Source organism: Lepus europaeus, chromosome X (assembly GCF_033115175.1).
Source record: "Lepus europaeus isolate LE1 chromosome X, mLepTim1.pri, whole genome shotgun sequence".
Lineage (NCBI taxonomy): Eukaryota > Metazoa > Chordata > Mammalia > Lagomorpha > Leporidae > Lepus > Lepus europaeus.
The window spans coordinates 32,705,885-32,725,882 of record NC_084850.1 but is presented as its reverse complement, the minus strand read 5'-3'; the positions used below and the strand labels follow the sequence as shown (position 1 = coordinate 32,725,882).

General features: G+C 39.4%; 1 protein-coding gene across 11 annotated transcripts in view; it reads right to left on the bottom strand.

Moving 5' to 3' along the window:
* The window catches only part of THOC2 (THO complex subunit 2), a 126,224-nt gene that overhangs the window by 17,546 nt on the left and 88,680 nt on the right, over window positions 1-19,998 (bottom strand). For 6 of the 11 annotated variants that reach the window (XM_062184254.1, XM_062184255.1, XM_062184257.1 and 3 more), the window contains 12 exons: window positions 13,772-13,936; window positions 10,575-10,736; window positions 7,887-8,162; window positions 6,412-6,553; window positions 5,801-5,958; window positions 4,768-4,896; window positions 4,280-4,411; window positions 4,009-4,193; window positions 3,317-3,495; window positions 2,958-3,060; window positions 1,279-1,709; window positions 1,021-1,079 (listed from right to left, as the gene is read on the bottom strand). In XM_062184254.1, coding sequence (XP_062040238.1) covers window positions 1,021-1,079; window positions 1,279-1,709; window positions 2,958-3,060; window positions 3,317-3,495; window positions 4,009-4,193; window positions 4,280-4,411; window positions 4,768-4,896; window positions 5,801-5,958; window positions 6,412-6,553; window positions 7,887-8,162; window positions 10,575-10,736; window positions 13,772-13,936 — 2,121 coding nt within the window. The remainder of the gene's footprint in view (window positions 1-1,020; window positions 1,080-1,278; window positions 1,710-2,957; window positions 3,061-3,316; window positions 3,496-4,008; window positions 4,194-4,279; window positions 4,412-4,767; window positions 4,897-5,800; window positions 5,959-6,411; window positions 6,554-7,886; window positions 8,163-10,574; window positions 10,737-13,771; window positions 13,937-19,998) is intronic. The other 5 variants (XM_062184261.1, XM_062184264.1, XM_062184263.1 and 2 more) reach the window with 3 other exon arrangements.

The window sequence follows — 19,998 nt, the reverse complement described above, 5'->3', positions numbered from 1 at the left end:
AAGAATAATCACTTTTTTTGCAAAGTGCCTATAACGATGAATCATGTTACCTCCCACCAAAAAAAAAAAAAGAAAAGAAAAAGAAAGACAAAGTAAGAGTAAAAACAAAAACCAAAAGAGAAAGAAAAAAAGGTATTTTAAAAAAAGAAAAAAAAATCAATTACAATATTCCACCACAGTGTTCTTGATGAAGAATAAATAACTTACAGTTTTAAAAGTTCAACGTACTGCAAATTCAAAGATTCCATGAAATTAGATGACTTTAGAATTAAAATTAAATATGGAGCAAGGAATGGCTACCCTGAGTCTTCAAGAAGGCTACACCCACGATTTTGTGCTGCAGTTGAATGCCTGGGGTTTCTCTTTGCTGGGTGGTAGGATTGGATGCCACATCTGCTTTTATCGTAACGCAAGGTTCAACTTGTTGGGAACCCAATGGGTATAAACAAACCTCCAAGGGAAGATACAACAGAAGCTGCATGCTCACTGAATATACACAACTACAGGAGAACTGATCACCAAGGAGACTTTAAAATGGAACTCCTTTCAAGATTCCTTCTTAGAAGGCACATCGGTATGATGCTCATCAAGAAGCTTGATGAATTCAGAGGTATCTTGTTTATCCTGTATCATCCAGGGTGTCTTCAGTACTAAATATTCTTCAATATTTATGCTGAAAAATAGGCTTCATTCTGCTGAAAAGATTCATTTGCTTGTAGCTACCATTGCACTCCAAAAAAGACTGCTTAAAGCAGCGAGGCACTTCGCGGTAAAATTTCTCTTGCACTTTGAAACACTACAAAATTAGTGCTAGGTCCTTGAAGTTTAACATTTTTATAACAAAAATTATCAATGGGAAAAAATCAGTCCACCGATATAGAAAAATTCATTTTCTAATGCAATATAAAACCTCCAGTGGCTCCAGTGAATACTTGGCACAAGACTTGAAGGAAGTCAGGACACTGGTATTCCAAACAGGTGAGCCTAATACGGACGCTGCCTTCCTCAGGCTATACTAACCTTTACTGCGGAGGAATGTGATGGAGAAGGGTGAGTATCAATTTTGCGGCGTTTTTGTTCTGTTAGGACAAAAAGAAACAGAATAAAGTCTATCTCCAGTTTTTCCAAACACTTATTTAAAAATTATGAACTTTCAAGATCATCAAGTGTTAGTTATCCTAGCAAAATCCCTAGATTGCTTACCAAAACAAGGAGACAACAACCAAGTATATGCTAAAATAACAAAAAGTAAACAAATATAAAGAAAAGTACACTTGCCCCTTTCAGGCTCTGCAAGATCTGATCTGGGAACAGGTGACTTCAACGACCCAGAAACTGGCGTTTTTTCTCCTCCTTTAACATTTTCCTTTGATTTCACTTCCTTTGCTATATCTCTTTCTCTGGATGGCTCCTTCTCTCTTTCTCTCTCTTGAGATGATTTTGCTTCTACGATGGGGACAGCGGTCTTAAACTTCTCATCTTTAGCTTTTTCTTCCTTCTTGAATTTTTCTTTCTCTTTGTCAGACTTAGGTGTTCTTTCCTTGGTCTCTCTCGCTTTTTCTTCTTTATTTGGCCGTTCTTCCTTTGGTTTTTCTTTACCATCTTTACCAAGTACCCTGGCCTCTGGAGTAGTAGCTGGAGTCTTTTCTTTTTTCTCTTTTTCTTTCTCTTTCCCTTTCTCTTTGTCATTTTCTTTGATAGCTTTGCTGCTTAAGGATAAAAACACAGGATTTTAAAATACAAAAAATCATAAAATACATACCTTGTTTAAAATCATAAAGTTTGTCATCAGCTTCAAAAACTCTGGAATTAAGAAAAGCCCTTTGAAAACTAAAGGACAACTTTAAGACAAGTAAAAAGGAAGTACTTCTTTATCCATAAAATAATAATAGGGGCTGGCGCTGTAATAGTGGGCTGCCTCCATCTGCGCTGCTGGCCTCCCATATGGATGCAGGCTCATATTCTGGCTGCTCCTCTTCCGATCCAGCTCTCTGCTATAGCCTGAGAAAGCAGCAGAAGATGGCCCAAGTGCTTGGGCCCCTGCAACCTTGTGGGAGACCCAAAGGAAGCTCCTGGCTCGTGGCTTTGGATCAGCCCAGCTCTGGCCATCGCAGCCACTTGGGGAGTGAACCAGCAGATGGAAGGCCTTTCTCTCTGTCTTTCCCTCTGTCTGCAACTCTCTCTCTCAAATAAATAACTAAAATATTTTTAAAATCAATAATAAACAAATTCATTAATAGATGAAAAAGGATGACTAAAATAATGTCAGGTTCTTTTTTGAGGATAACAAGACAACAATCAAAACTATATCCCAGGCCAGCGCCGCGGCTCACTAGGCTAATCCTCCGCCTTGCGGCGCCGGCACACCAGGTTCTAGTCCCGGTCGGGGTGCCGGTTCTGTCCCGGCTGCCCTTCTTCCAGGCCAGCTCTCTGCTGTGGCCAGGGAGTGCAGTGGAGGATGGCTCAAGTACTTGGGCCCTGCACCCCATGGGAGACCAGGAGAAGCACCTGGCTCCTGCCATCGGATCAGCACGGTGCGCCAGCCACAGCACGCCAGCCGCGGTGGCCATTGGAGGGTGAACCAATGGCAAAGACCTTTCTCTCTGTCTCTCTCACTGTCCACTCTGTCAAAAAATTAAAAAAAAAAAAAACACAACTATATCCCACAAACCAAAATGGAGTACTACTATCAATAAGTGGATTACTTAGCTGGATGGATTACTGAATTACTGTAGGCTTTTCTGACATATACTAGCCTTATTCAGACCATCCACAGAAATCACTCTGTATTAAAATAATTTTTAACTTCACTATTAATACTCCCCTGCATATCCCAGCAAGGCAAACAAACTTATTACATAAAACAGAATTAGGATATTAAGTACATCATCAAAACAGTGGTTCCTGCAAAATTTCAAAGTCCAACAGAATTTTGACATAGGGCCCAGTGTCCCTACCTGTTAGAGCTACTATTTCCATTGCTTGAATTCCCTTTTGGAGTGGCACTAGAAGCTTTATTAACAGCTTTCACACCACACTGAGATCTCTCCCTTGATTTATCTGAAATAAAAGTAAGGTTTTATTTAACAAGACTTGAAAATTAAATAAACATTTTCACAGCAATATTATTAGAGAATAATTAGAAACAAACAAGAGGCTGATTACTTCTTAACAGTTATTATTAAAACTCCTAGCTAGGGAATTTAAAAAAAAAAAGAGTAATACCAAACAAGCACTGTATTTGTCATGTGATACAAAACATTTCACTGTGTTGAAACAAAATGCATTACTTTTAAGTTTCTGCAAATAAGCATACCAGTCTCCTCAGTACTGCTTTCATCCGATTTAGATGCACTTCCTATCGATGATGAAGAAGGCCCACCACCAGGCCCATTTTGTACACTGGCGACAGCATTCCTCGGAGGTGGGTCTTTGTGATGAAACTCATTTTCAGGTATCATGTATGACTTTCTACTTTTCAACTGCCCAGAGTAGCTGAAAGTCGCACAAAGTGTTTAAATATACAAACACAAATCAAAAAGCACTAACATGGGGTTCAAAAGAACAAAATCAGTACTTTATTCACTCTACTACTTGGTTCCAGAGAATAAATAAATATTTTCAGTAACTTCTTGAAGATCTTTAAAGCAAACCCTGGAAAACTTCCTTACAAATAAAAAAAAAATTCAATGTAAGCTGATCCTAAACTAAGACAACTCTACTTCTTTTTGTTCTTTAAGATCTGATAATTCTATAATGACAAAATTATATTTCTTGCCAATCAAGATAGATTATATATGACTTTTGAAACTATCATCCAGTATAGACCGGAGGTTGACAATCAGAAGCAACAACTCTCACCAGCCTGTGGGAACATGATCGCATAATCTCCCATAATCTCCTGAAATAAGGCAGAAGATAAACTTCAACACTGTAAAACATTTTCAAGTCTTCAGAATCCTTCTGTCATCTAATCTCATAAATCACATTAAAGTATAATTTTGTTACCCCATAGCCAATGCATATAGATCTGGCCTCTTCTCTTTTTCTTCTTGGCAGATTTTGTGCACTCTTCTCTCCAAAGCCTGACCCAGATTCAGAACTTTTGGGTACCAAGGAAGTATTTTTGTGAGTACAATCAAGATATTCCTGATGTGAGTATATTCTCCTGTTTCAAGGCAATGTACTGATGCCTGCAACAAACGTTTTATGATCCATTGTTAAAACAGTACAAGTATGAAGAGAAAAAATTCCCCTTTGAAAATCCATTTTTGCTTACCTTGGTTAGTTTGTAATGCCATTTGTGTACCACATGTCGAAAATTTTCATAGTCTAATTGATCAGCTTTATTTCCACCATCAAATCCAGTTGCCCGTAATATGGTAAGGAATCCAGGATAGTTTCCACATTCCTAAGGGGAAAAATTGGCTTCTGAAGAAAAACTATGTCTCACAAAACAGTAGAAACTGAAAGTAGACTAGATAAATGATTACATGTAAAAACGTGTATTTGGGTGACAGGTAGTTTGCACAGACAGGTTCAGCTTGTTCACTGTTTTTAATTTGGAATACATTATAAGATAAAACTGTATAGCACTTCTCACTAATGAGTAATTATGTTTTTAAAATACTGTTTTACAACTGAATCTTAAACTTGGCTACTCTTTTAAAACTCAACCATCTAGAGATTACTGGAAGTGGTCATTATATACATGGATAAAAGGTAAGGGAATTAACTAGTCATACAATTTCATATAGAAAGTCATACCTTTTCATATGTGGCTCTATCGCTATGCCACCTGGTCACGGTCTCTAACATGCAGCAAAGAAATCTCCCGTATCGACTAGCTTCATTTTCAGTACAGCTTGCAACTGTGTAAATTATATCAGAGAAAACCTAAGGGAAAAGAAGTTTGAAAAATAAAAGCAAGTCGAAGTCAAAATTAATTGACAATATTAAAAGATCTTCTTATAGTGAGTCATATCAGGTAAGTTTAATCAAAATGTGCTTTCCCCATTATATTCACACTTGCAGAGTCCTATGGAAATTTTGACCTTTGTGCAGAAACACTACATTTGTAAAGCAATTTAAAAAAAAAAAAACCTTTTATATAAGAAAACAGATTTCACAATGACAGAAGAGAAAAACTATTATTATTATTATTATTATTATTATTATATAATAGCTTCTTAAAGAGTCAGCCATACGTATTACTGGAGTTAGGGAACAGTAAGCAGAGGCAAAACTGATAGAAATTAGAAATAGGCAGCTGACATGTTATAACACATATTACAATTTTAAACCACAAGATGCACAGTAATTTGACAAGAGAAAGATGTACAATTCTGTGAATATGACCATCCTGAAAAGCTTCCCTGCTTTTATGAATGTGTGCTATTATTGTTGTTTTCAGGAATGAAGGTTAAAAAAGAGCTCTACCTACTATCAAACAACATGTAAACTCAAATGTTTAGTTAACAGCTTAATCTTAAGTGCTTACTACATATCAGGTAATACCCAAAGTGCTTTTCATGTGTAATGACTCATTTTATCCTCACAATCTTATGAAGCAAATACTGTAAATCCTGCTATACAGATAAGAATACTGATGCACAGATAGGTTATATAACTTGCCAAAGATCACATAGCTAGAAAGCAGAAAAGTTAGGATTCAAGTTCAGGCACTTGGCTTTCTAAATCATGCTTTTAACCACACACACAATAATATGTCTATAGATTATAATGTTTAGCTATGTTTGTGTGAGACTTTTTTTTAAAGGTTGCAATAAAAAGAACTTACTCGATCATAGCAAAGAAGTGTGGAAAAATTTGGAGTTTTCTGTTGATGTACCAATTCAACAAAACGAGCACAGTAAACAGCATCAATTGCTGAAAAAATACATCGGGGAAATATACACAGCTGTAGAAATTTTGTGATGGTCTCATTTTTGGTAGATTCTAAAAATAAGAGAAGAATATATTAAGTGGTAAACTTCTTCCTCAAGTGCCTGAAGGCCACTAAACATGACAACATATTAACTTTAGTGTAGAGAATGCCATAAAACCACAAATTATTTATGGTTTGTAACCAAATTGCTATGCCTAGGATAAGAATATCTTTTACTCTGTGGTCATTTTTCTATCTATGATTTCCCCAGAATATGACTTTACACAGAAAATGTGAATGGTATGCTGCCAATATTGTAAGTTAATTAAATTCACCAGCAAGCTAATATCAGTTCCTTCCATGACCACGTGAAGTTGATTCTGCATCAATGAATAACCAAAAAGCAGAATAGTGAACACTGAGTTGAAATATAATCATTATAATATACTTCAACGTCTCCAAAGTGATAAAGGTTTGCTTTTTGAACTTAACAGCAGCAGAATGTAATAATTCCAACAACTTACTTGCTAAAAGCCAGTTGTCCTTTTCCAATTTCAGTCTCTGCAGAACTCTCTGTACATGTTCCATCTGTTTCTTTTCTTCTTCAAGAAGCTTGTCCTGAAGGGCAGTACAGCGCTCTTTCTCCTTTTTCTTTTTATTTGGAGGCTACAAAGTATAAGTTGGATATACACATTACCTCCCTTATTTTCATTAAAAAATTTAAAGAGATAAATGCTGATGCTTTATAATTATTTCAACCTGGATGTATAATCAGTCCATTTGGATGTGCTTTCATATCCATCCTATACATCAAAAATAGTGCCACAGTTTTCATAAAAATATCAAAACAGATTACCTTCCCAATAGTAAGTAATATTAGTCTTAGAGATAAAGCCATCTTTGACTCTTCTCCTTCACTCTTATATTCTATTTGTTGACAAGTCTTGTGCATAACTACTACCTCCACTGCAGTCTATACCCTCATAACCTCATGATGAATTTCCCCTAAAAAAATCACCTACCTAGCCTACTACTTGTCTCCTCCCTCATCAAAAGCATCTTTCAGGGCCAAGTGCTTGGCATAACAGTTAAGATGTTACTTGGACATCTACATCCCATATCATAGTGCCTGGGTTCAAATATTGCACCCGATCCCAATCCAGCTTCCTGCTAAGGCATATCCTGGGAGGCAGCAGGTGATGGCTAAGGTACTTGGATCCCTGTCATCCATGTGGTAAAACCAGATGGAGTTCCCAGCTCCTGGCTTTGGCCTGGCCCAGCCTCAGCTACTGTGGGCATTTGAGGAGTAAACCAGCATATGGGAGATCACTGTCTCTCCCTCTTCTTCTGACTTTCAAATATATAAATATTCTTTAAAATAATACATTATTTTAAAAAAGCATCCTTCACACCACTGTCATGAGTTATCTTTTTAAAGTACTATTCTTTATCATTATTACTTCCCTATTCAGGATTCTAAAATAGCTCTCAATTTTATCCAGTCAACTTTTCCACCTGACTTTAAATATCCTACATAATATAGCCCCATCCTAACTATTCAAATTTGTCATTAAACAAGATCACTAAAATGAATGTAGTCTAAAAGTCTAGACTGTTTCCTGACTCTGCTGGACCCCTAGAGTGCCTTATTTGCATCTGTATTTCCAAACCTAATTGACCATAAAGGCCTGCCCAGCTCAAGACTCAATAAAGTCTTCTCCTAAAGAGTTCAACTACCACCACTCTTGCAATTCAAGTCATACAGATCTGTTTGTCTTACTAGCATAGCCTTTTATAGAAAGACTTCTAACTTCAACCCATTCATCACTCTCTGCTCCACCCACTGAGGTTATACCATTAAACTCACTTAAGAAAACATTGTATACAACATCAAGATCACAGCCTTAAGGAGCCTGAACCTAAACAATTTCAAAGTATGGGTATTAATAAATTAACATCACAAAGTTATTGTACTTGAGCAATGAGAACAAAAACCTACCATTTCCTGATTGTCATCAATTGCTTTCATCTGGACTTTAAGTTTATTGACTTCTCGTTCATAGCTGGTATGTGGAACTGCAAGGTCATACATTGTCAATGACCAGAATGTGGCATAGAATTGAGGGCTGATATCATCCCAGACTTTGGAAACATGTAAGGAGACCACTGCTTCATGGACAGGAGCCATCACCATTTCACATGATGTGATGTACTTGTGAACTTTATGTTGCTGTTTACTTCCCTTTTCTGATTTTTTAAGTTCATCATACTTCGACTGAAGAAAGAAAGTAAAAACACATACATACATAGAAACACAACACAATTTATAGCTTTTGATTTTCAAAGTATAAAAACCTACAATCCTTTTTAAGGAATCAAAAGATGACCAATCTCAAAACTATTATAAGAATTTTACTTTCTTACCAGTAGCATTTATTTTAACATAAACCATCCCTGAAAGCTGTTCTAATTGTTATTCCCATATACTGACTAGGAGTTTTTCAACAGATTCTTATTAAGTCTGACCCGTTGAGTAAGTGAAGAGGGAATGCATACCCCCCACCCCCCATCCATGCCTCCCAACCTATTCCCTCCTACTGCAGTATTAGGGATTGAACACTTAAGTAGGGCTTCCAGTCCTGCTTTTGAGATATTCAATGGAACTAAGTGGAGGGTCTTAAGATTAGTAAAGAGGTAGAACGGAAGGAGTAACAGCCAACCAAGATAGAAGGTAGTATCATTACTTGAAGTTCCTACCAGATGTTACAATTTGCCAATTAAGAAGCTGGATCAGCACTAAGAAATGTTAGGAAGAAGTTACTATAAGACCAATGAGTATGTTGACCAGCTGTTCAGGTTTGCAAAGATTTAAGGGTTTCCCAGGATGCAAGATTTTAGTACTAAAACTGGGAAAGTGTCAGGCAATTCAGGAACAGCTGGCTAACTTACTCCTTAGCCAAATAAAATGTTCTGTGAATAGCTGTGGTATTGAAGTTTAAAGAATGTGAGAACTGATGCAGCAGCTTCTTTGAGCTGAATGGTATATCCTAATTTGGGAGAGAGTCAGAGGAAGGCCACATTCTTAACTGGATGAGAAAAAAATTGTTAGTACAATGGTAGGTAATGCATGTTATATCACAGAGTGTACACCAGATGTAAAAAAGAAAATACAAACTACAGTCATTGCTATTGCTTCATATCCTTAGTCTCCTTAGGATAAAAGAGCTCTCTCATCAAGGAAACTCCATTTGGATTAGACATCATCCTTAAGGTGAATCCAAGAGAAGTCCTAAAACCAGCTTCTTTGACAGAAAAGAAGCACTTAAATTGTTCAATTTATGCTAAACATGTAACCACAAACTAGAGTCTGCTTCCAGGTCTGTTATGTGATAAGAAGAATCTCAGCTCCTTACAGTCCAACTCTTTTTCCTTCTAAGTGCTCTGGGTACCACAGTACCCCCAGGCTTGCTGAACTGAAGGAATACCAAATTCTTTGTTACAGACAGTATCTCAAGCAGAAACTGAAAAGCTTACATCCATTTTAGAGAGCATGCCAGCAACTGAGACCACAAAGTGACATAACTATAAAGAACATCAGTTATGAGAGGGGGAAAGAGAAAGACGCCAGCTGGGATAACAATTTTTTCTTTTTCAATTTAGAAAGAGAGTCTTTTTGAAGGTAACTAATACAAACCTAGGTGAGCAGAATGACATCTGCTAAGGGTATAAGAAAACATGAGATAATAGTGCTAAAACTATCTGTATAAAATAATCTAGCCTCCCCCCCTCCCCCAACAAAAAAGATAACCTAGCTATCTGATTTGGGCAAGATCTAGAATATGAACTGGGGGAAAGGCTCTCTTTCTAGCCCATAACTCAAGATAGATTTCAATAATTGAAAACTGAAATTTACAGGTTTAAGAGGGTTATAAAATAGCTTCAATCTCCTTAGTCCTCCCGTTCTGAATCTATGACTTCTATTGCTGGGCATCCCCTTAGTCCCTATCCTGCTAGAAAAAAAGAGCTGTACTTCATATTTACCTAGGATGAAAATTTCCATGCCTAAGGTTAGTTTAACTTCCACTTTAAGCTCACATCTTCAGTCAAATGGAGGGCTATAGAGATAACAGCTCTATATTTCAGGACACTGAGGGAACTAGAAGAATGGAACAGAACTGATATCTACATTATTGCTATACTTCTGATTACTACTTAAAAAGCTGTTACCTCAAGAAACTGAGCAGTGTTTGGCTGAATTATTCTGAAGAAAGCCTATTGGCAGTTCACTTTTATGGAAGAGACCTAGCAGTCCTCTAATGCTCATGCACTTGCACTACTTCACTGAAGGTTCTTCAAGAGAGGCTTCTGAAGAAGCAAAAGCAAGGATCTCCAGGGCCACTTGAATGCCCATCCAGTGCAACCAGGTTGCTGAAGAACTCCCTTCCTAGAGAGTGACTTGTAGATTATAGATAAAGACTTATCTCTGATTTAGCTATATACACAAGGTTACTTCAAAAGGTTGGCAGAACTGAAAAGTCAAGTTTATTTTGGCACAAAAAATTTTGAAATCTGGGGCCAACACTGTGGCAGAGTGAGTTAAGCCACTGCCTGCAGCACTGGCATCCCATATGGGTGCTAGTTTGAGTCCCAGCTGCTCTACTTCCAACCCAACTCCCTGCTAATGCACCTGGGAAAGCAGCAGAGGATGGCCCAAGTGCTTGGGCCCCTGCACCCATGTGGAAGACCTGGAAGAAGCTCCTGGTTCCTGGCTTCGGCCTGGCCCAGCTCCGGCCATTGCAGCCATTTGGGTCGAAGACCACTCTCTCTGTGTCTCTTCCTCTAACCCTGCCTTTCAAAATAAATAAAATCAATCTTTTAAAAAATGAAATCCACACAGATTTTTCATAATAGGTATTTTCTAAGAACTTTTTGAAGATTCCTCATAGTTTTGTTTTCTTCCTCAATTCTGAGAGGGAAATGCCATTTTTTTTTTTTTTTTTGCTATCACTTAAAAGACAAAAACACAATATTTTACAAAGGCTAGAAAAAAGATACCTATGTGTATGAATGACTGGTTCTACTTTCTAAACTAGGAAAGTTCAGCCAACCAGGTGTTTCTGTTTTCTAGGGTTCACTACTATTGATCACTGTGCTTACTTCTCATCACAGCACAGGGCAAGTCAGAATTCCTGCAATGAAGCAATTCTCCCACCTCAGTGCTTCAAGTAATCAGGTCCTCTATTGTATAGCTGAGACTGATCTGTGGGTTGGCGCAAAAATAAGAAATAACTATACAAAAACAGCATACAATTCTCTGGACTGAGAGATTTAAGAGGGAAAAGGTTTAACTGACACTCCTTTATCCAGTTTATAAGACAGCATCTGCTGTAATAAAGAGATGATCAAATCAAATAATATTTAAGATTTTTTTGGGGGGGGTGAGATAAGAGACTGTGGCAGTTGACATATAAACACTAAGTTTGGTGGGGGAGGTCAGCACTGTGGTGCAGCGAGTTAAAGCCCTGGCCTGTAGCACTGGCATCCCATATGGGCACCTGGGCACCAGTTCAAGCCCCAGCTGCTCTACTTCTGATCCAGTTCCCTGTTAATGCACCTGGGAAAGCAATGGAAGATAGCACAAGTCCTTGGGCTGCTGTACCCAACTGGGAGATCCAGAAGAAGCTCATGGCCTCTGATCAGTTCAGCTTCTGGCCATTGTGGTTATTTGAGGAGTAAACCAGCAGATAAAAGTCTGTCTCTCTGTCTCTCTCTCTCTCTCTGCCTCCACCTCTCTAACTTTCAAATAAATAAAATAAATCTTAGAATCCAAGTTTTTCTGCACTTCTCTGGCAGACAAGCTCTTCTACAGAGTTCTATATCGCTACTGACAAAAATTGGGATTCAGTTTAAGAGAAAGGGTCAAGACCTTTCTCAAACTTCATAATGAAAAGCCTTGTACAGTATATAATTTAAAACAACAATAAGCATAAAGACCAGAATCCAAGCCTATAGAAAAATAAACATCCTGGGGATCCAGTCACTGTATGAGAACTACTATGAGTTTACTAACCATGGCTCTGAGGGGAAAGGAAAGTTGAATTCACACTAACAGTCACTGTTTTGCAGGGCTGTCCCCTCTCCTCCCATATCCTGACTTGAATTCAAAGTCACTACAGGGATGTCATGCTTGCAAAGTTCTCAGTTTACTTTTGGGTGGGTTTTTTTTTCCCAACAATTTTATTCAGGTGGAGAGAAAACAAAACCAAGAATATACCCTCCCTAGAAAGTACACAACAGAGAAGGCAAGACTTTCTATAGGATTGGGTAATGGAGTCTTTTTTTTTCTTTTCATTATTTCTTTGCTTCTTTCTTTCTAGGAAGTATTACTAATATCAAGTCAACTATCTGACAGGAATATTCTTACTGAAAAAATAGTACTTTGTAGTCAACAAGAGATATTCTCAGATCCATTTGTTTCAGAATTACCTAGTGCTTGTTGAAAATAAAGGATACTCCAGGGTAGGTGTTTGGCACAGCAGTTAGCGCAGCACTTGGGCTGTCTGCATTTAATGTCAGAGTCTCTACTCCCAGCCCCTGCTCTGCCCCAACTACAGTTTCCCACTACTCCACACCCTGAGAGCCACAGGTGACACAAGGCTCAAGCATTTGGGCCTCTGCCACCCACGTGGGAGACCCATATTGAGTTCCAGGATCTTGGCTTCACCCGGCCCAGCCCCTGTTGTTGCATATATTTGGGAATTAAACCAGCAGATGGAGTATCTCCCTCTCTCTTTGCTTTCCAACAAAGAAAAGAAAAAAAGAAACCTAGGAATTTCCAAACACCCTTAAAGTTAATGAATTAAATGTTTGGGATGCTTTAGCAGGTTAAATTTTGGTGTGTGGTGTGGCATAGCAGGTTAAGCTACAGGCTACAGCTTGGAATGCCAGGATCCTATATTGGAGTACCAGTTCCAGTTCCAGCTGATCGGTTTCCAATACAGCTTCCTGCTAATGTGCCTGGGAAGGTGAAGGATAATGGCCCAAGCACTTAATCCCCCTTGCCATCCATGTGGGAGACCAGGATGAAGTTCCTGGCTTTGGCCTGGTCTACATCTCACTATTGTGGCCATTTGGAGAATGAACCAGCAGATGGAAGATCTTTCTCATTCTCCCCTGACTCATTCTCACTACAATTTTTAAATATATCTTTTTTTAAAAAAAATTTTTAGTAAGTTTGAGACACAGGTTCTGAGTTTTGAAGATGCTTCTCTGGTGATTCACATCTACATTAATAGGGTTCCGTAGTGCCCACGAGATATCAATCTGGACAACTGGCAGAGTACATAAAGTAAAGTAATAGACTGAATAAAATATACTTTTTTTGAAAGATGTATTTATTTATTTGAAAGGCAGAGTTACAGAGAGGCAGAGAGGCGGGAGGGGGATCTCCCAACGCTGGTTCACTCCCCAGATGGCTGCAATGGCCAGAGCTGCGCCTATCCGAAGTCAGGAGCCAGGAGCTTCCTTCAGGCCTCCCACATGGGTGCAGGGGCCCAAGGACTTGGGCCATCTTCTACTGCTTTCCCAGGCTATGGCAGAGAGCTGGATCAGAAGTGGAACAACCAGACCTCAAACTGGCGCCCATATGCTGCAGGCTGCAGCTTTACCCGCTACACCACAGCACTGGCCCCTAAAATATGCTCTTAAGAAGGGACATTTCCACTGAACACTACTTACATCCGAATATCAACAGAAGATATAAGTAACTCTCCAAGGGACATAAGCTAAACATATCTGTGTCAAATTAATATGTATTTAAAAGTAAGACAGCTAAGAAATAACTTACAATCATTCTTGAAAGGCAGCAAAGATAGTTGTACTTACCGAAATATGGTGTGCATACATTGGCCTAGACAGGAAAAATGCCGCATCATGGGGTGTATGAAATTCATTACAGAGCACATCAATTGAAGGCACTCGTTTTATATAATCTTCTGTGCTTAGGTTAGATGCTAAAAACCCACCAAACTGTACCAGGGTATCATGACACTAAATTAAAAAAATAAGGCAAAAAATATGAATGTGCTATCATTTTATAAAACCACCAAACACTTTCCAAAATGAATAAGGTATCTCATGTTAACAATATTAATTAAAAATCCAAATTTTACAACTTAAAAGGATGTTATAGGACACCAAATAAAATCACAGAATCATATAAAAAAGATGCTAATAACCTGAAATGTTGACTAATCCAAAGCTTTAAGAATACGCCAAGTCCCATAAGTTCCAAGTTAATGTTCATCACTTTTAGGAGAATATAATTATTTATGTCACATAAAACAATATGCATGGGGCTGGAACTGTGGTATAGAGAGTTAAGCCTCTGCCTGCAGTGCTGGTATCCCACATAGGCGATTGTTTGAGTCCCAGCTGCTCCATTTCCAATCCAGCTCCCTGCTAATGTGCCTGGTAAAAACAATGGAGGATGGCCCAAGTATTTGAGCTCCTGTAGTCATGTGGGAGACCCAGAAGAAGCTCTTGGCTTTGGCCTGGCCCAGCCCTGGCTATTGCAGCCATTTGGAGAGTGGACCAGTGGAAGGAAGATCACTCTTTCTCTCTGCTTCTGTCTCTCCGCCTTTCCAATAAAAAAAATCGTAAAAAAAATATGCATGAGGTGGATCCAAGATGGCTGAATAGGATACAGCCATGCTGATTTCAGATGCCTTGGGGTATGAAAAGAACAAAGGAATGCCCATGTTTCCAGGACTCTGACTGGGAGAAATTTTCAGTGGCGAAGTGACAAAACAATGAAGACTCCATGAGACAAGAGAAAGGGAGGACAGAAATGCTGTGGCAGCAGGCCACATGGCACGTCAGTACCAGCTGCCAAGTCAACCCAGGAAAAAACTGCCACATACCCAATCACCCACATCTTTAGCTGAGAGAATTTCACAGTCATTCGCTGACTTTTACTCCAGCCTAAGGACTAAATGGGGTCTGAGCAATGGCTTGGCTCTGAGAAAGGAAGCCACATTGTCTCCCTTCCCCTCCCCAACTCCCACTCCCACAAAGAGCTTGATTCAGCTGTGAAAAGCCATGCACTAAATATCTGTACACTTCTACCAGAAGCAAACAGAGCCAAAATCAGAGAAAACTGCAGAGAAACCATGGCAGTTTTGGGGCATTAGCTCCAGAACTACACTCACACACTCACTCAACATGACCCAGAGGAGTTTCCTCTTGGGCTCAGCGGGAGCTCAGAAAAATTCCCTTCAGCTGTGGGATATGTAGATAATAGTGTATCCGGAGACACCAAGACTATAACATTCAGTTCTAATTTCCTCAATCCCAGTGTAATCTACCCAGAGGACCTAGGGAAGAACCTACTTACCTGAACTCTACCTCCCTGGACTCATACCCGCCAGAGCAAAATCTGTATAATTATAGTCACTTTGTAACACTAGAACAGCATTCATTTCACAGCCCCTAGTCCTGGGCCTAGGGCAGTTGATGATGTAAGCCATAAAACCAGCTGTATTCTCCCTAGCAGGACCTGAGGAAGGGCCATTTCACATCACATAGTTCTAGAGCCACACCAATTGGTGCCACAAGACCCAGCATCACCTCAGGCTTGCCAGCAGGACAAGGGGACAGCCACCTTTGTCTGCCTCAGCATGAAGAATAAGGTCCTGGATCCATGGTGGCTGACACCAAAACTTTTATGGCCTGAAAACACAGATCCCAGAAAACACACATTTATGTCAAAGCCACACTTTTATTCCAATGAACTATAGCAAACTAGACCACTGTGTCACTTATAGACAAAACTGACATTGACTGTAGCAAAAAGAAATCACTCAAAGATTTTAATTCTGGGCACACCTAGAACCAATTCAAGTGATACACTGCATTCCATCTAAACCATAAACTCTTTTCCAATAAAAACTACTCCATAAAAAAGTGACTACTATACCATTTATGCAGGCACCAACACAGAGATACAGGAGACATTAAGAAGCAGGATAGTGCTCTTAAGAATATCTATCTATTGGGGGGGGGGGGGGCGCTGTGGTGTAGTGGTTAAAGCCACCGCCTGCAGCCCTGGCATCCCATATGGGCGCCAATTCGAGTCCCAGTTGCACCACTTCTAATGTTAGCTCTCTGCTATGGCCTGGGAAAAGCAGTGGAAGGTGGCCCAAGTCCTTGGGCCCCTGCACCTGTATGGGAGACCTGGAAGAAGCCCCTGTCTCCTGCCTTTGGACTGACCCAGCTTTGGCCACTGTAACCATTTGGGGAATGAACCAATAGATGAAGACATTTCTCTCTCTCTGCCTTTCTAATAAATAAATCTTTAAAAAGTTATACTTTAAAAAAGACTATACATATGAAATACATGAAAATTATTGCCTTTAAATAAATTTTTTTAATAAATTTGTTTAATTTATTGACAAAGATATATAGAGAGAGACACAAGAGAAAGGTCTTCCGTTGGTTCACCCCCCAAATGGCCGCTACGGCCGGCGCACTGTGTCAATCCGAAGCCAGGATCCAGGTGCTTCCTCCTGGTCTCCCATGCAGGTGCAGGGGCCCAAACACTCGGGCCACCCTCCACTGCTTTCCCGGGTCACAGCAGAGAGCTGGACTGGAAGAGGAGCAACCGGGACTAGAACTTGGCACCCATATGGCATGCTGGCGCTGCAAGGTGGAGGATTAACCAAGTGAGCCACGGCGCCAGCTCCCTTTAAATGAATTTTTAAAACAGTAAGGGGCAGGCGCTATGGTATAGCAGGTAAAGCCGGCATCCCATATGGGCGCCGGTTCGAGTCCTGGCTGCTCCACTTCTGATCCAGCTCTCTGCCACTTGGGAAAGCAGTAGAAGATGGTCCAAGTACTTGGGTACCTTGCACCCATGTGGGAGACCCAGAGGAAGCTTCTGACTCCTGCCTTTGGACTGGCACAGCTCTGGCCAATGCGGCCATTTGGGGAGTGAACCGGTACGTGGAAGACCGCTCTCTCTTTCTCTGCCTCTGCCTCTCTGTAACTCTGCCTTTCAAATAAATAAATAAATCTTTAAAAGAATAAAAAAAAAAAGGTAGCAGAATTAGTGCCTGAACTGAAAGAAATCCATGAAGATACCAGAAACAGAGTTCAAAATAATGATTCTAAGGGAACTCAATGTGATGCAAAACACAGATAAAGAAATGAGGAAATCGGAGACTCAAGATAGCTCAAGAAGGAAAAGATGTGATTTTTCTTTTAAGGGAAAGAGTTTATTGTGGGAAACCCGACAGACCAAAGGGAAGGGGCGAAGAAGGAAAAGAGGAAGAAGGAGAGTGTAAGAGAGAGATCAAGAGATCGAGAGATCAGGAGATGGAGAGAAAGAACATGTGCTGATTTTGACCATAGAAAGGTAACAAAAGAAAAGCAGGGTAACTAAATTCCCAGGAGACAGTTAGAACTTTGCAGTAGAAATTATACAGAAGAAGGAGATTTGCCGTGGAGCAGCGTGGACAGTACAAACACACAGCAGTGAACGATAACACCGCCAGGAATTCCCACAGCCAGTGGCAGAATGACATGCCATCTTCTTGGAGCATGCTGAGAGGAGTCTGCATCAGCCCATGTCACCACAGCCCATGGTGACACTGCCTGAGGGAGAACCTTGCAGATCACACTTATGTTGACTCTGGTCTGAAGTGCCAGCAAGGGGCCAGGTGCCCACCTAATCCCATGAAGAAAGAGCACAGATCCTTCCTCTCATTCACCTACATGGTATCCAGGTGACTAGCAGGGAGGAAGTGCCATCTTCATAAGGCAAGTAGAGGCTGTTGTGCCTCAATTGCACAACCATGTGAGACTAGAAAATTTTTTCAGACAGACACATCTGTGGTCCTAACCAACTCTGAATCTGGCCCAGACTGATTGGTCTAAGAGTCAAAGGGATCACACAAACAAGACTAGTGTCTGCTAATACTAACTGATAGAATCAAAAAGGGAGAGAAGGATCCAACAGGGGAAGTGGGATACACAGCAGACTCATAGAATGGCAGATGTCCTAAACAACACTCTGGCCTCAGAATCAGCCCTTAAGGCATTCGGATCTGGCTGAAGAGCCCATGAGAGTATTGTAGGCATGGAAAACCAAGATACCATGGAAAAGAATAAAAAGAAGAAGACCTAAATGAAAGATCTCTGTGAGTGAGATCCCAGTGGAAAGAATGGGGCCATCAAAGAAGGAGGTACCTTTCTCTGAAGGGAGGATTGAACTTCCACTTTGACTATGACCCTATCGGAATAAGATCAAAGTCAGCGAACTCTAAAGGCTTCCTAGGGAGATTACTGACGCCATGAACAGGAGTGTCAAATTGTTAAGTCAGCAACAGGAGTCACTGTGTACTTACATCCCATGTGGGATCTGTCCTTAATGTGTTGTCTAATGTGCAGTGATGCTATAACTAGTACTGAAACAGTATTTTTACACTTTGTGTTTCTGTGTGGGTACAAACTGATGAGATCTTTACTAATTATATACTGAATCAATCTTCTGTATATAAAGATAATTGGAAATGAAAAAAAAAACCTGGTGTTAAATTGGAAATGACATAGAAAATTAATTAATTTTTAAAAAAATATTATGTAGGATCTCTGTCTTTAATGTGCTGTACACTGTTATTTAATGCTATAACTAGTACTCCAACAGTATTTTTTTCACTTTGTGTTGCTATATGGGGGCAAACTGTTGAAATCTTTACCTAATATATACTAAACTGATCTTCTGTATATAAAGAGAATTGAAAATGAATCTTGATGTGAATGGAAGGGGAGAGGGAGTGGGAAAGGGGAGGGTTGCGGGTGGAAGGGAAGTTATGGGAGGGGGGAAGCCATTGTAACCCATAAGCTGTACTTTGGAAATTTGTATTCATTAAATAAAAGTTTAATAAATGAAAAAAAAATATCAGCTAATTGAATCCAAAAACATTAGAAAGATCATTCACCTGGACCAAGTGGGATTTATCCTTGGTATGCTGGGATAGTTCAACATATATAAATAAATACATGTGATACATTACATTAACAACTTGAATAATAAAAACCATATGATTGCATCAAAAGATGCAGGAAAGCATTTGATAAAATAAAACATCCTTTCATGATAAAGACTTTAAGCAGATTAGTTACAGAAGGAACACTTCCTCAACACAATCAAGGCAATATATAACAAACCCACAGCCAGCGTCACAAGGAATGTTAAAAAGTTGGAAGCATTTCCACTAAGATCCATAACCAGAAAAGAATGCCCACTTTCACCACTGCTATTCAATACAGTTCTGCAAGTTTTAGCCAGAGCCATTAGACAAGAAAAAAGAATCAATGGGATACAAATGGGAAAGGTGGAAGTCAAAAGTATCCTTATTCACAGACAATATGATTCTATTTATAGGGAAACCAAAACACTCCACTAAGAGACTACTGGAACTCCTAAAGAGAGTTCAGCAATGTTGCAGGATATAAAAACAGCACACAATAGCCTTTGTATAAAAAAAAAATGCTATGGCTGAGAAAGAACTGGTAAGATCAGTCCCATTCACAATAGCTGCAAAAAAATGTAAATACTTTGGAACAAATTTAACCAAGGATATGAAAGTTCTCTACAATAAAAATCCAAAACATTAGGGAAGGAAATAGAAGACACAAAAAAATGAGTAAAATCTTCCATGTTCATGTATTGGAAGAATTAATATCATCAAAACGTTCATACTACTCAAGGCAATTTACAGATTCAAGGGTGATCCAAATCAAAATAACAAAAATGTTCTTCTCAGAGATGGAAAAAAAAACCCTAAAATTCATACGGAATCACAGCAGACCCCAAATAGCTAACGCAATCCTGAACAACAAAAATAAAATTGAGGGTATTGCAATACCAAACATCAAGACATATTACAGGGCTGTTATAATCAAAACTACCTGGTACTGGCACAAGAATACAAATGTGGACCAACAGAACAGGTTAGAGACCCTAGAAATTATATCATACATCTACAACCAACTGATCTTTGACAAGCGAGCTAAAATTATTCCCTGAAGAAAGGACAGTCTCTAAGACA